Source organism: Hemibagrus wyckioides, linkage group LG29 (genome assembly GCF_019097595.1).
Source record: "Hemibagrus wyckioides isolate EC202008001 linkage group LG29, SWU_Hwy_1.0, whole genome shotgun sequence".
NCBI classification, from domain to species: domain Eukaryota; kingdom Metazoa; phylum Chordata; class Actinopteri; order Siluriformes; family Bagridae; genus Hemibagrus; species Hemibagrus wyckioides.
Genome location: NC_080738.1, coordinates 12,770,702 through 12,787,327, shown reverse-complemented (window position 1 = coordinate 12,787,327; position 16,626 = coordinate 12,770,702). Strand labels below are relative to the sequence as shown.

At 38.9% G+C, this 16,626-nt stretch overlaps 1 protein-coding gene across 10 annotated transcripts in view; it reads left to right on the top strand.

Moving 5' to 3' along the window:
• Positions 1-16,626, top strand: part of LOC131349118 (adhesion G protein-coupled receptor L3-like) — a 296,639-nt gene that overhangs the window by 229,234 nt on the left and 50,779 nt on the right. For all 10 annotated transcript variants that reach the window (XM_058384515.1, XM_058384522.1, XM_058384514.1 and 7 more), the window contains 4 exons: positions 695-878; positions 7,452-7,574; positions 10,750-10,955; positions 13,192-13,368. In XM_058384515.1, coding sequence (XP_058240498.1) covers positions 695-878; positions 7,452-7,574; positions 10,750-10,955; positions 13,192-13,368 — 690 coding nt within the window. The remainder of the gene's footprint in view (positions 1-694; positions 879-7,451; positions 7,575-10,749; positions 10,956-13,191; positions 13,369-16,626) is intronic.

Here is a 16,626-nt window from a genome sequence, read left to right as displayed (position 1 = left end):
AAGATTTTGTGCACACAAAGTACTACATCTTGAGCAAAAAATGAGGGAAAAAATGTGATACAAAGCATATTTTTTAAATCATGTTCTACATGTTCAAGGTTATTTGTACAAAACAGGGTTTTAAAAGTGTACTATTGCAGCTCTAAGTGCAGAGGAAAGCTACCATTATAGACAAAATCATTAGCTAGCTAGGCGTTTTTAGCTCTACTTGGGTCCTGAAGCTCAGCTAGCAGACATGTACACTGTGTTTTTGTTTCTCGAACAGCATATGTTCAAATGTATTGAACATATTGAACAAAACAAAAGTTTTAGATTGTAGGCAAATCGGGAAAGTAGGTACACAAAAAGACAACTACGAGACAACTGATCAAGACAGAAAACAGGCTCAAGTTAAGAAACTAGGGTTTATACACTATATTTGGAACCATGTGTGGAAATTTTGTTCATATTATAACTTCATTGTCTTGTGAACTAAAAGGAAAGTCACCCATCAGCACCGATGCGTGTAGTGACAGGGTAACAGCAAATCCTGCTTCCCTCAGGCCAGGATGGAAATAGCAAAGCTAACAGCCCCTGACACACGCTAGCGGCATCGTTTCTTCAATGGCGTCGCTAAAACTCTGAGCGCGTCGCATATGGCTGTTTTGTTTAGGATTAGTGTAATGCCAGCGCTAACATTGTGTTCTTCCCCTAGGCGATGGTGGAGACGGTGAATAACCTGCTGCAGCCTCAGGCGCACTCGGCCTGGAGAGCGCTGTCAGCAGGGGAGCAGCTGCGAGCCGCAACCATGCTGCTGGACACGGTGGAGCAGGGTGCCTTCGTGCTGGCCGACAATCTGCTCAAGACCGACGTCGTCCAGGAGAACACCAACAACATCCGTAAGTCCTTGCTAGTCGTACGCTCCAGCATGAGAGATACAAACCCTTGAGCCAAAGCATTATCTTGTGGCTTCATGCTTTGAAATTATGGCATGAAATAATTCTGTGTGCAAAAGTTTATTTAGTTGGACAATTTATTTACAGAAATTCCTGGATTTGAGGAAATTTTAAATAAAATATGGGTGCGTTCTTTGACAAGACAATCTGAAACATGTAACAGAAAATTCTTCTTAGATTTGCTGCTGTCTAAATGAAAAGTATAGCTAGATATAAAGGGTAAAGAAATTTTATTTAATTTATTTACTTTATTTTTCCCTTTTAGCCTAAAAAGCAAACTTTTTTCTGCAGTATATTATTTTTAATGCAGATAGCAATGGTCTTAACAAGTCTAGTTTAAATATTCAGTTTGCCTAAATAAATATTTAACACACTGATAGTCATAAAGACCGTGATATTGAGTAGTAACTTTATCATACTGTAAATGGTTCCTACCGTTTTAAGCAGATTCTGAATATTAAAGCGAGTTGTTAGTTGCTCGTTGTTAGTCAGTGTATTTTTATGGTAATGTAACCATTTTTCCCTCACTTTCATATGTAATTTCTCTAAAAGTGCTAAAAGAACCGAGCCTCATCACTTTCCCAGCATCAGCCGGCTCATAAGGTTTTACTGATTCCCTTGATGGCGATTTCTCCAGGGAACCACAGAGAGAGAAATTCAACAGAGTTGTCCACATCCTGATTTAAACTGTTTATTGGATTCCACTTCTTGTGCTCAACAGTGGTTGTTTGGATACTCTGTCAAACATCGATCTAATTATTCTCTCACATTCTTATTGTATAGATAAAAAACTCATAAATGGGAAATCCTTTAAGGAAAGTTTTTTTTTTCCCAGCAAGACAGTGAGAGTTAGTGTTAGTGAAAATATTACCTGAAATACTAAACTTTTTTTAACTAGTACTTGTTGATTACATAAAGGTTATTAGATTTTTTTTACTAGTATTTTTATTTATTTAATAAACGTTATCAGATTTTTTTTACTAGCATTTTTATTTATTTAATAAACATTATCAGATTTTTTTTACTAGTATTTTTATTTATTTAATAAATGTCATCAGATTTTTTTACTAGTATTTTTATTTATTTAATAAACGTCATCAGATTTTTTTTACTTGTATTTTTATTTATTTAATAAATGTTATCAGATTTTTTTTACTAGTATTTTTATTTATTTAATAAATATTATCATTTTTTTTTACTAGTATTTTTATTTATTTAATAAACGTTATCAGATTTTTTTACTAGTAATTTTATTTATTTAATAAACGTTATCAGATTTTTTTACTAGTATTTTTATTTATTTAATAAACATTATCAGATTTTTTTTACTAGTATTTTTATTTATTTAATAAATGTCATCAGATTTTTTTTACTAGTATTTTTATTTATTTAATAAACGTCATCAGATATTTTCTACTTGTATTTTTATTTATTTAATAAACGTTATCAGATTTTTTTACTAGTATTTTTATTTATTTAATAAATATTATCAATTGTTTTTTACTAGTATTTTTATTTATTTAATAAACGTTATCAGATTTTTTTACTAGTAATTTTATTTATTTAATAAACGTTATCAGATCTTTTTACTAGTATTTTTATTTATTTAATAAACGTTATCAGATTTTTTTACTAGTGTTTTTATTTATTTAATAAAGTTTAGCCGCATTTCTTGTTTTACTACTAATTTATTTATTTAATAAAGGTTAGCAGAATTTCTTTTTTTTTAATAATAATTTATTTATTTAATAAAGGTTAGCAGATTTTTTTTTAAATAATCATTTATTTATTTCATAAAGGTTATCAGAATTTCTTATTTTACTAAAAATGTATTTATTTAATAAAGGTTAGCGGAATTTTTACTAGTAATTTTATTTATTTAATAAAAGTTATCAGAATTATTGATCCACTTTCAGTTGGGTTTAGTGTTATCGAATATATACAAGAGACTTTTTTTTCTTGTTCATTCGAAAACTTTATTAAAAATTAAAGTGAGACTCACAATGTTAAAGCAGCCGACATTTCTCTCCGGGACATCAGCTGCAGTCTGATTACTGAACTCTTTATCAGGCGTTGGATAATCTCACCCCAGGGGTTTTTGGGCTTCGGGCCACATTGATCTTCAATTCTTTTACTATGTATTCTGAATGAGCATTTTATTGGCTAGCTTGGCCCAGTCCCAGAAGCTAAGACTCTTCTGATAGGCACAGATATCATGTCTGAAGCATCTCTCTCTCTCTCTCTCTCTGTCTCTCTCTCTCTCTCCCTCTAATTCATTTCATTATGAAAGCATGCAGGGATTCGGCGCCGCCTGTGCGTCTGCTCGATGTACGAGTTTAAAGGTGAATGTTATGTGTATGCTTAAGTCATCAGATCTCAAAGTGACCTGCATGGCAATATGTCCGCCTGTGTATCAGCAAGATAATCAGCAGGATTTAGTCGTGTACACACCGCGGAATTATTTGCATACCCCGAGTAGATATTCTCCATCCTTTACGCCGAGATGCGGGGGAAGACATTTCGAGGACACCCACATGTTTTCGGTAAAACCCCACATCTGTTTAATATAGTGGAAGTCAGCACTGGGAGGATCAGGATGCTCTTTCTTTATGCATGCACACGCTACACTGTGTATTTCTCTGAGGCGGGAGATTACATGTAGCGTGGCGAGGTTAAGAAGTGTTGTGTATGTGTGTTGTGTGAGAATGGATTTGCTGATACAGTGCATCTCCGTCCTCCAAAAAAAAAAACAAGGATTAAGTTAGAACCGGCTGCCATGGCAACTCTGAAATGTAGGTCTCTCTTGCCATGCTGGAGAAGCGAGCATTTTGGGAATTAATAAAATGGAATTTATTGTGTCTGGCACCCAATTTATCTTGATATTAAGGGATTCAGGGCGGCATGAGAGAGAGAGAGAGAGAAAGGAGTGTGTGGGAGCAGGAGTCACTCCCAACAAGCTCCTTTATGGTGCTGGTTTTATGCCCTTCATGCAGCGCTGAGATTAATCAGGCAGGTTTGACACGTTTAGCACACCTCCAGCTCCTGTTTGATACACTTAGTTTCCCGTGTTATAAGGTTTGTTTGGCCTACTTGTCCCCTGTGTCATCCACCAGGCACACTGCACACCGGATTCGGAAAACAGAGATAACAGCAAAGCAATGCGCTCATTGTGATATTCTCATCAAGCCATGCTGATCCAAAATGGAGTCCATAGCAAAAGTGCTCACTGTTCCAAAATGGGACCCACAGAAGAGAAAACACTGACGCTATAAAGCAGTCCATAATAAAACGAGCCCCAGTATTGTGATGATCCAGAGTTCATATTAAAGTGCTGGAATCTGTTGCAAAGTCAGCCCCACTGCTGTGTTGATCCATAATGGGCCTTTGGAAAAGAGACCCACAATGCAATGTTAAAAATCAAGAGCGTAGTAAAGTGAGACTCGATGCTGTGCTGATCTGTAGCATGCCCATGGAAAAGACACTCTCGGTGTTATGTTAAAAAATCAAGTGCATACTAAAGTGAGACAAAATGAGTCCCATTGCCATGATCATGAAAAGTGGAGTCCATAGCAAACTGAGTCCCGGTGCTATACTACTCCATAATGTAGTAAAATCGTGATGATCCAAGACTATAGCAAAGCCAGACTTGATGGTAAATCCAATCCTTCCATCATAAAGTGAGCTCTATGGCTATACAAACCCAGAACTTCCTTAGAGGTCCTAACTTTGCTGCTCCAGATTGGAATCTACTCTTGATGGAATTACAAAGTGAGCCCCAAGCATCTGTGGCGTCTGTAGCAACACCATTCTAATAAAAAATGCAGTCTCCAATAAAGTTTGTTTCAATGCTATATACTCTAAAGTGTCCATGGAGTTCGTAAAGTGGACACATCTGAATGGCATGGAGACTCAGGTTGATAATTATGTACAGTACTGGCTTAACACTTTCTCTCACTTTGTAGTGGACTCCACTATACAGCGAATCATTCATGCTCACGTCCTCTTAAGTAAAGTAGGCTTAATTTGAAGTATATAGCAAAAACCGGTTCTGCCAATCAAAACCGGGCTCTATAATGAAGAGGCTCTGATACTAGATTACTCCAATTTATATTACAGTAGGTTCACAGCTATGCTAATCCAAATTGCAGGAAAAGAAAGCCCTTATGCTGTTCTAATCCGAAATAAAGTTTATATTAAAGTGGAGAGTGACGAAGTAAGCCCCATGGAGTTCAGAACTAAATTCCACAGTAATCAAACCTGGCATCTATTGTAATGTCAACCCTAATACTACAGTATATTAATTTACACCGATCAGGCATAACATTATGACTACCTGTCTAATATTTCGCTACCCGTCATGCACTGTGTATTCTGACACCTTTCTATCAGAACCAGCATTAATTTTTTTTAGCAATTAGTAGTTCGTCTGTTGGATCGGATCACACGGGCCAGCCTTCACCTCCCATGTGCGTCAGTGAGCCTTGGCCGCCCATGACCCTGTCGCCGGTTCACTACTGTTCTTTCCTTGGACCACTTTTGATAGATACTGACCACTGCAGACCGGGAACACCCCACAAGAGCTGCAGTTTTGGAGATGCTCTGATCCAGTGGTCTAGCCATCACAATTTGGTCCTTGTCAGACTCGCTCAAATCCTTACGCTAACACACTATCAGTGTTATTCACGTCACCTCTCAGTGCTCATAATGTTATGCCTGATCAGTGTGTATGTCCATATTCTCATAAAATGAAGCTCTAAATAGGAGGCTATAGCATAGTGAGCTATAGATGAGCTATAGATATATATTTCGATCCAAATTAGCCCAGTATTAGTATTCTGATCCAGAAGAATACCAAAGTCATTTTGATCCAAAATGTAGTCCCAGTGCCTGCCATGCTAAACATAAAAATGTAGAGTCTACAGCAAAGTAAGTCTCCGTGCTATACTACTCCAAATTGTCCGTATAATAAAATGGAACCCCAATCATTGCTATCCAATAGGAGTCTATAGTGGAGTGAGCTATAGATGGTATTCCAGTGCAAAAGTCCATAATAAAGTGCAATCCCAATCCAAAATGGAGTCCATTGTCAAAGTGAGCCCCAGTCTTGTATGGATCAAAAAATGGGCTCAACAGCAGCAGTGAAATAATCAGAAGTAAAATGCTGTGCTGATCCAAAGTGGAGACTATATCAAAGTCAGCTCCAATGTCATGCTGATCCAAACTAGAGTCCCAGTTGCAAAATAATAATAAGTAAAGTCTACAGCAAAGTCAGTCTTAGTCTTATACTAAAATGAAACCCCGATAATACAGTCTCAGCGCTATAGATGATATTCCAGTGCAAGCTCCATGATAAAGTAATACCCAGTGCAATCCCAATCCAAAATGGCGTCCATTGTTAAAGAGAGCTCTAGTCTAGTATTGATCAAAAAAAAAAAAAAAAATGGGAACACTGTGATAGTCCATATGAAAGTGAGCTCCAATGCCATGCTGATTTAAATTGGAGTCTATAGCAAAGTCAGCCAACATTCACTCCACCGTGACATGTCCTGCTCCTGCTTTCTGATCTCATTAAGTGATCCTCCACTGCCCGTCTCAACCAAACTCCAGTAGCCCATAGATGCCCCTTTTTTTATTCCCCTAGTTCCTGATTGAAAACGGAGCTACAGTATGATAAAGTGCTGCTTAGAGTTTGCAGCATTTCAGCAATAATGCTATATTTCTGCAGCAAAGGACAATGAAATGAAATGACAATTCCTCATTGGTTCAAGCACTTCAGTTAGTCCAAAAAAAAAAAGGATTTGGAGCACCGTCTTCCTATCCTTGAAGACACATGGCTTTTTGATCCTGTGCTGTTTTTGTGTGCATGTCCTGTCTCGTAAAATAGCAGGCAGATTTGCTGAGATTAGCATGTTATTTTCAGCATCTTTGACAACGCCGCGCGCTCAGCGACTCATGGCGCTTTAAGGTTTTTTTTGGGGTTTTTTTCCAGAATGAAAAGTACTCCTGTGAATCAGTGGCTTCACTTTTCCTCATGCTGATTCTACTTCATTGTCATATCAGGGAATACAAAATAAAAGCCTATGAATAAAGTGGCAGAAATCAGCCAAGCACTGAAAGCTGCAGCATTAGCGATGTATTTATTTATACTGAAAGCTTAGGTATTGTGTGCTGTGCTTGCCCAGGATTTGGTACATCGTATGGTTTATCGCACTAGCATAAAAAATATCCATCTATAGTTTATTTGAATGGCAGATTTTGCTTGCAACAATTCCATCCATTACAATAAAATGTCTTGATGAAATACGCAAGGCTTTTTTTTTTTTTCTCTCACACGTCGACGAACATGTTGTAAAACTTATTATCTGTTGATTATTACATTTCCAGAGAGTAAACTGATGCAACGCAACCCGGCATTTCAGCAAGCCTATAATCATGACCCTGATGTATTTTGACACTGTTTTGTTAATGGCCAGAGCTATTCCTGTTCAGTTGTGTGTTTTTATTTATTTCCCGCAGAGCTGGAGGTGGCTCGGATGAGCACAGATGGCAACCTCCCAGATCTGAAGTTTCCTCAGACTGGAGACCAAAGCAACTCCATCCACCTGTCTGCTAACACCCTTAAACAACATGGCAGGAACGGTAAGTCACCTACAGCTGAGTGAGTATCATTAAAACCCCTTATCAACATATTTTCTTACATGTAGTTATAGTTTCTAATTGAAATTTTCAAAATAAGAGTTTTTTTTTTTCCCCAAAGTACCAAACCACAGATACTATACGTCAGCTAGCTAAACAATTTTTGTGTAGTTTATGTATAGCAATGGCAGGGAATTCTACCTAGCGTGTTGCGTAATATTTACACATATAATAAAATAAAAATATATACGTAATATAATATATAATATAATAAATAAAATCATATAATAAAATCTCTCCATTTTATAACTGACATATCTAATCTAATCTTGCCAAGCCTTATAGTACATAAAAATGCAATAGACACAAATGGGAATATACACAAAACTTGTGAGTGCTATACGGTTCGAAATATAGCCAAAATGCACCGTCACGCTATGTAAAGACTTGTGTAACAATAATGCCTTTGGTCTTACACACTCTTTTTATGTCACAAGCAGTCAATGACGGTTGAGTCTATGATTTGTAAAATGCTCATGAGATTTAAAAATTGAGGGCGGATAAAAAATAAATAAATAAATAAATAAATAAAACATTATGTGAGACCCGATATCAAACTCTGTCGGACATCCCTGACCCATCGAGACAGTTTCACTTTTGTATCTTAACAACACTAATTATAAATGAGACCTTGTAGGGATCGGCTAGCTAATTAACATGTAAATGGAGTCATGCTAAGTGGATAGAATTTATAGTTTGGTTGGCTCAGGCTGCTTAAGATGCCATGACTCTTGAGGTTTTTTTTTTTGCAAGCTTTCAGAGTTTTCTTTTTATAGCCATCCTAATTTTCACAATAAGGAATGTCCCAATGAGCCAGCCTGCTTACATAAGCATTTGCATAATGACTTATATAATAAGGGTAGGAAATAGTGGCATTGAAAAGCGGAATACTTTTAATTTGGCACCTAAATTGCATTCTAGACTAAATGGGTCTCTTTTTTTTTTTTCGTTACAGGTGGGAATGTTATTCATTATAATAGAATGTGCATGCACAATATAAGCTCTAAAATTCAACATAAATGGCTATGAGTCATTAGTGTTCAGACCGGATATGACAGTTTGCTTGCATCAGGTTTAGGGAAGATTCCCCATGTGACTCGGTGTGTGTGTGTGTGTGTGTGTGTGCAGGAAAAGCTGATCTTGGCTTTGTGTGTCACATCCCTCCAGTTAGGGAATGAATCTGTATATATATAAAAAAGAAAAGCTAGCCACTCCCATGTGTTTTAAAGCACTACACATGATATAAAAATACTAATCCCGTAGTCCTATGGAGCGCGTTACACTAGGTAGGGAAGCGTTTTGCCTTTCGCCCGAGTCTAATCAGCGTATTATATTCTGATTTGTCCATCAAGGAGACTTTATTTATTTTTTTTCTGGAGGCTTTATTACTTGCGCTTCCATGCAAATGAGACACAGTCGCGCATCTCATGCCGTTTTTATGCAGTTTTATGAGTAAGCAAGTGGCCGTGAGCCATGCATCATCAAAGCTCGTTTCTCTCTTTCCTCCGTTCTTAATATTCCAACCCAGGGGCTGGTTACTCACAGTCATCGACAGGAATCACACAAATTGCTTTTTCTTTTCTCGTGAGTCGGTGAAGCTGGTGCAAGGCTCTTTTTTTTTAGGGGGTGGGGGTGAGGGGGTGTTTCGGTTTGCTCTTTCATTTCAGTATTGCAGCAGGAGAAGGAGAGGGGGGGCCACGTAACGAAAAAGAGGAGTAGGAGGTTAGGAAACTGAAATGTAGCTTTTATCAAAGCCGGCAATAAAGCAACAATGACATTTCAATGAGGTTAAATCAAATCGGCTCTCTAGTTGCTAGACTATTGGTCTCTCTCTCTCTCTCTCTCGAAACCTTTGTCTCACAAGGTGTGTGCAGCTGTGAGGAACAAAGCTATAAGGGTGATACGTATTCATTACCCCATTTTAGTCAAACTTCGCATGAATACGAGCTCCAGCACCGAGCAGGACCCGAATTCATTCAGATTTTTTTTATTTTTTTATTTTTTAATGCGGGAAAATAAATAAATAAATAAATAAATAGTGTATAATAAGTGCACAAGGGCTCACATCTGGGGTTGTAATTATTAATCAGCCTCACTGTATTAATCAATACTCCAGCTAAAGATCACAGCGCCTAACAATGAAAAATGATCACAAGTCATTTGTGTGCCTTTTGTATAGATCGTTCTTCTAGATAATTCTTAATTAGTGCTAAAGATTCAGGACACTTTCAGATCTGGGAGTTCAATCAGTGTAAAAAAATCCTACTTTTTGGATTGATTAGATATTTAAATGAATTAAATGATATTTAAATGTCGCAGGGATGAAAACACATTAAAGTCACACATGAAATCTTTCATCTTTGCAGATTTTAATAATAAAAATATGTAGAAAATACTCACTAGGCATGACTGTATGGAAGCCGCTGTCACCCCTACATGCCCCTAAAACCGATCTGTCTATGTAGTCTGACGCCTCATTTGAAACCGTGTTGCCAGGGGTTTTAAGGATTGAGTGAAGGAGTCAAAATAATAAAAAATTCTCATTCATTAAGGTACCAATATAGAACACTGTCGGATGTCGCTGACCTGTTGCCACTTTTCACTTACGAAAGTAACAAAGCTAATTATAAAGGAAACCTTGTAGGGATCAAGCTAATTAGCATGTAAATGAATGGAGTCTTGCTAGGCAAAAAACACAACAAACAAACAAAAAAAAAAAAATAAACAGTCTCAATGGCAGTAGGGTGCAATAACTCTCTCGCTAAACTTTTTATTCTATGCATTATCCTTTGCACATAAAGATCCCCAAAAAATCACCTGAGTACAACTTCGTCAATTTCTGTAATTGGGTTGATTCCGAGAAGACCGAAAACCGCCTCTGACGATCCCCCGACCGATTGCTTTCGTCCATACACGAGTGCACAAGTGCACTCTGAGAAGGCATAGAGATTCATTCAAACAGACTAAACCATGCAAATCTAAAAACACCCTTAAGCTTTCACCATGCAAGTGTGATGCAAAATTCTCCAGGTAGAACTTCTCGCACTGAACTGTGGTGTGAAGATGAATGTTAACTCGAGTAACCTCTCTCTTTCTCTCTCTCTTCCTCTAATATAAGGCGAGATCCGCATGGCGTTTGTGCTTTATAAGCACCTGGGAACGTACCTGTCCACGGAAAACGCCAGCATGAAGTTCAGCAGCGAGGCTCTCAGCACCAACTACACCGTCATCGTCAACTCGCCCATCATAACGGCTGCTATCAACAAAGACAGCAATAAAGTCTACCTGTCAGATCCTGTCGTATTCACGGTGCGACACATCCAGGTAAGAAAGCACCTGAGGGTCTTCCCTATACACAGATTTCTAGAGATCAATGGAGTGCAAATTCAGTCCAAGAGAGTCTATGAGAGCAAATTGGCCAGTTTTAGAAATAAATATTCGCTCTCTTGAATTCAATCCGAGCGACAGTAACCAATTATAATGCCTGAGAGCTCGTGTATCTGGAAGAGGGTTGACCGTGCTGACCTCCATGTGTGTTCAACTGCCATATAATGTAGCATGAGCAGCAGTTTGAGAAGATTTTGTGGCCAATTGCCAAATTAGGAGCTTCTGTCATTGATACATATTCATATAGATTACTGAAATATTTTCTATATAGTTTTTCCTTTCGTTTGTAAAGCTAATTTTATTTCTAATTATATTGCAATTGAATCATTATATACACTGATCAGGCATAACATTATGACCACCCGGCTAATATTGTGTTGGTCCCCCTGTTGCTACCAAAACAGCCCTGACCCATCATGCACTGTGTATTCTGACACCTTTCTATCAGAACCAGCATTAACTTCTTCAGCAATCTGAGCAGCAGTAGCTCGTCTGTTGGATCGGATCACACGGGCCAGCCTTCACTCCCCACATGCATCAATAAACCATGGCCAGCCATGACCCTGTCTCCGCTTCACCACTGTTCCTTCCTTGGACCACTTTTGATAGATACTGACCACTGCAGACCGGGGACACCCCACAAGAGCTGCAGTTTTGGAGATGCTCTGATCCAGTCGTCTAGCCACCACAATTCTGGCCCTTGTCAAACTCGCTCTAATCCTTAGGCTTGCCCATTTTTCCTGCTTCTAACACATCAACTTTGAGGACAAAATGTTCACTTTCTGCCTAATATATCCCACCCACTAACAGGTGCCATGATGAGGAGATCATCAGTGTTATTCACATCAGAATATTATGTCTGATCGGTGTATATATTTTTGGTATCATCCATTTTTTTACGTAGATAGAATCCCTATTGCATCTAGTATCACACTTGTCAAAGAAACTAGTAGAAAACTTAAGCAATGCCTACTCATGACCAATGTTGAACAAGTTCCATGTAAGGTTGCAAAGAAGTCAAAGCATTACTACAATTCTGCACCGTAACTTGAATTTTAATAAATCTATAAGCTCGCAAGCTGTTTATGCTAACCGCTTTATTTTCCCACAGAGGGAAAAAAACAAAAAAAAAAACTTCCAGACACTCAGTGAAACTTTGGCCCTTCTCCCTCTGCACTATTTCCTGTTCAGTCGACATTCTGCGTGCCGTGCGCTTCAGAGCGTGCCGTGGTGGAAGTGGGCGCCTGAGGCGGCTGTATAAATACCGGCTTTATCAGTTTTCCCTGCAGGTCGCTTACTCATGCAGCCGGCGTTTATGCTAGTATAAGCTCTCTTTTTCCACACGATTTAAATCAGAACCCACATAGACACAAACGCACGGCCATTCGGCTCCGCCGCTTGCACTCGTTATACAGGTAGAAGGAAAAAAAAAAGCTCTGCAGGCTTGCAGATGTTTCTTGGAGCCTGTGAGAGCGAGGGATGATGGAGAATGAAGGAAGGAGATTAAAGTTGTGAACGAGTGCTGCACTTTTTCTTTTTTTTTTTGCGGCCGGTTCGGTCTGAGGACTCGACGGATTATGCTTACAGCTGCTCAGAACCACACACACACACTCTCTCACACACAAATGCTCCATAATTGCCACCATTTCTTCCTTTGTATAGCATTTCTTTTCGTTTTATATTGTCTTTAATGCTATCGCTAGTGCAATTCAACAGCACTAACGATCACATCAATAATAAACAGCAGTAAGTGAAATGCAGAGAGAATTACTGTTAACAACAGCACAGAGGGGAAAAAAATTCTTAAAGTGGAACATATCAGTGATGTGAAAAAGCATCCTCCTTTTTTTTTTCTCTCTCTCTAAAGGCTTCAGTAAAATAATTTCCACCGTTCAATTTTTTTGTATGCTAGTGAGGGTTGATATTGTTTTTTTTTTTTTATTCGTACCCTCTTATGATTTTAGTGTGAATGAATGAGGTAGCATCAGCACAGTGGCTGTGAAAAGCAGCCATGAAGAAAATCAATTTGTTCCCTGGAATTTGTTCCTCCCCAATCAAAGTGACATAGCGCTCTATAAAGGAAACAGGCTGAAACTGATAAAAAAAAAAAAGAAAAAGAATATGGCCACTAGGACCCGTGTTCCTCACGCTACCTTTGGCTTCTTGCCCACAGCAGTCGGAAGAGAACTTCAACCCAAACTGCTCGTTCTGGAGCTACTCCAAGCGCAGCATGTCGGGCTTCTGGTCTACGCAGGACTGCCGTCTCCTCGCTACCAACCGCACGCACACCACCTGCTCCTGCACACACCTGACCAACTTTGCTGTGCTCATGGCCCACGTCGACGTCAAGGTAGGAGCCCAAATGCTTCGTTTGCTTACCGGTGTGCATGTGTAAAGATTTGGTTTGGAACAGAAACGTGGAAGTCGTTAGATAATCATTAAAAGATGAGCTGTCTAGTAGTGGTGGTCAAATTTATGCTTCCAGACAGTATGAGGCAATGATTTGATATTTGACATCACTGATGTGATGATTATGGGTAAACCACCTTTTCAATTTAAAAATATTAAGAAAGAAGCCTTTATATCACTTTACTGTGAAATTCTTTCGTCACATATCCCATCCTTGGAGGTTTAGGGTTAGAGCACAGGTTTAGCCATGATGCAGGAGCAAGAAGAACATTAAACTTTTTCATAGGGGTGTAAAATTTAGGCTTGGCTGGAGCAGGGGTTCTTGCTCAAGGGCCCAACGGTGGCAGCTTGGTGGTGCTGGGGCTTCAACCGATCAACAGCCCAGAGCCTTAACCACATGAGCTACCACCACCCACTACTCATTTTCACACACCGTTGGCTTAGTGCTTAGTGGCTAGCTTGTTTGACCCACACCTCCAGGATCGAGGTTCTGATTCTCATCTTCACCCAATGTGTGTGAAATTTGCATCTTTTTCCCCACTGGGTAGTCTGGATTCCTCGCCCAGTCCAAAAGCATGTGCTATAGGCTGATTAGTATATCTAAATGGCATTTGCACTAATAAACATTCACATTTCTATCCACATAAATGCAAACATTTTTAAACAATGTTGAAATAGGTGACATATTTTTTTCCCCTCAATTCCACAAATGAGCTGAAAAAAAAAAAAATCAAGAAAATGACCAAGGTCTGAATCTCAGTAGCTAATTACAGTCATAGTCTGTGTTTCATTAATCATTCCTGAAAAGATTTACGCTGTATAAGGTTTAGTAAAGTAGGAAGATAACGGTTATATACTGAATTCTTGAGGTCAGTGTCACACTTTTTGTTTTAAATACATAAAATTTTCTGCGTGGTAATAATTTGTGTTTAGTTGTAGATGTTAACAGAAAAAGTGGTTCCTTGCTTTGGAATGTCATGCAACCATTTGCTACTTATTTATGACTGAATAAGTGCCACTATCTTTAGAAAGTACCTGCGAGAGTGTGAATTAAAAAAAAAAAAAATGCAAATGGCTGTCACAACAAATTCGGCTTTTACAGTTTAGGACTATTTACAGCGACATTCTGAGGTTTCGCTTCAATAAAAAGCTGAAATTTAGAGCAGGAAGATCTAATTTAGAGCGTGTGTAAACCCGGCATGTTCTTTATTAAGGGTTTCCTTAATAATTCCTTAATACTTCCAAACCCAGGTCAAGCAAGGACAGTCCAAAAAACTGGACAGTGTGAGAACACTGGGAAAGAGGAAAAAGGACTGCTTTGGTAATACTGGACAAGGCGTTTTAAAAAAAATGGAAAGGAATAATGGAAATGACTGCGATGGACTGGCGACCTGTCCAGGGTGTACCCCTGCCTTTCGCCCTGTGTGCGCTGGGATAGGCTCCAGCAGACCCCAGTGACCCTAGGAGTCCTAGGAATAAGCGGGTATAGACAATGAATGAATGAATGAATGAATAATGGAAATGAATTGAACGAGTTGAGCTCTGAACAGATGCACACATCAGGAAAACCAGTGATAAGGGGTGGAGACTGGACGAAAGGCAAAACAAAGTCACATGGACAAACAAAAAAAAACAAATGAGAGCAGCACATAGGTTGTGTATTCTGTTGCTTTGTAGCTCCTCATCTTGGTCCTAGAGGAAAAATCTAGTTCCAGTCGCAAAAGGTACCAGAGAGATGATGGTGTCTAGAGACACTTATATACTTAGAGACGTCTGAAGTTTGGTTCTTCATTCATCCTCTGAACTTGGTACAGATGTTTCAGGAAGTAAAAACATCACTTCCACTTCCATAAGATCTAATGACATGAGTTGTATACAGCTGTCTGTATATATCACCCGGTCTATTGGAACATGAAGTTTATGTATTGATTCTTGGTTAGATTACCTTGATGAAGTGGAATGCTTTTGTCGCAGTAGTTTTAGTGAACCTGCACTAAACATTGTTTGACAGCTGCTGTTTTGCCAATGGTAGAGGTCAGCTGTTCATCTTTTATTTGAAATTTGCAAAACGCTGAGTGGTTCAGCTCGATGCTCACCCACTGAGAGAATAGGAGAGAGAGAGAGAGAGAGAGAGAGATGAAGCATGGAGCTCGATAATCAGACAGCATGGTACCCAGGTGCATTTATTCAAAAAGCCTCATTTCCATATTCTCAAGTGCTTTCTTACCTGGGGATTAGCTCTCTTTTTCTCTCTGTCCCTTTCTTTCTCTCTGTCTTTCCTGTGGCACTGCTGGAGGTGGCCGTCCCTTTCAGAATTCCTGAATGAAAGCAGAGAAATTTTCTAAAATAATAATAATAATAATAATAATAATAATAATAATAATAATAATAATAATAATAATACAAGGAAGAGAGAGAGAGAGAACTATGAGAAAACAAAGTTGAGCTTTGTTAGATGTAAGACTGAGCGAGATGCAAGGGTGGAACTGCGCTGACGCAGATCTCACGGGAGATCTGTGAGGGAAAGAGAGATATACAGGGTAAAATATGAGAATAGAATGGGAGAGAGCTGTGACAGGCTTTTTGATTAGACCTTACAAAAAAAGAGGCCTGTAGGCTGCCCTTAAGGCACAGAGGAGTGGATACATGTCCTCGCAGGGTTCGGTACATGTTCAGAGAGAGCTGTCTCGGTGACTCAGAGCTTGAGAAGGAGGCAGAGGAGGAGGAATCTACAGCAGTCCCACAATCCAAATCCATGAAGAAGAAGAATATGTCACATATATGTTACAGCACAGTGAAATTCTTTTCTCTGCATATCCTAGTTTTTGGTAGTTGGGATCAGAGCACAGGGTCAGCTTTGATACAGCACCCCTGGAGCAGAGAGGGTTAAGGACCTTGCTCAAGGACCCAACAATGGCAGCTTGGTAGTGCTGGGGCTTGAACCCCAACCTTATGATCAACAACTTGACTTACCTTTGCATCATCCAGTAAAGATATAGTCAGTGCGATAATCAAACTATTGGTTTTATCAAGCAACTCTGGACTCTCTGGTTCTGCCTTTTTGAGATATTCTCTGGCACTAAACTACCTAAGTGAGATCCGTGGCTCCAAAAGTGCTCTGTCATGAAATAGCTGATGCTGGTGTAATGGTTAGATCCTACAACATTGAGTCAAAACAACCTGCAGTTAGCTTAATTAC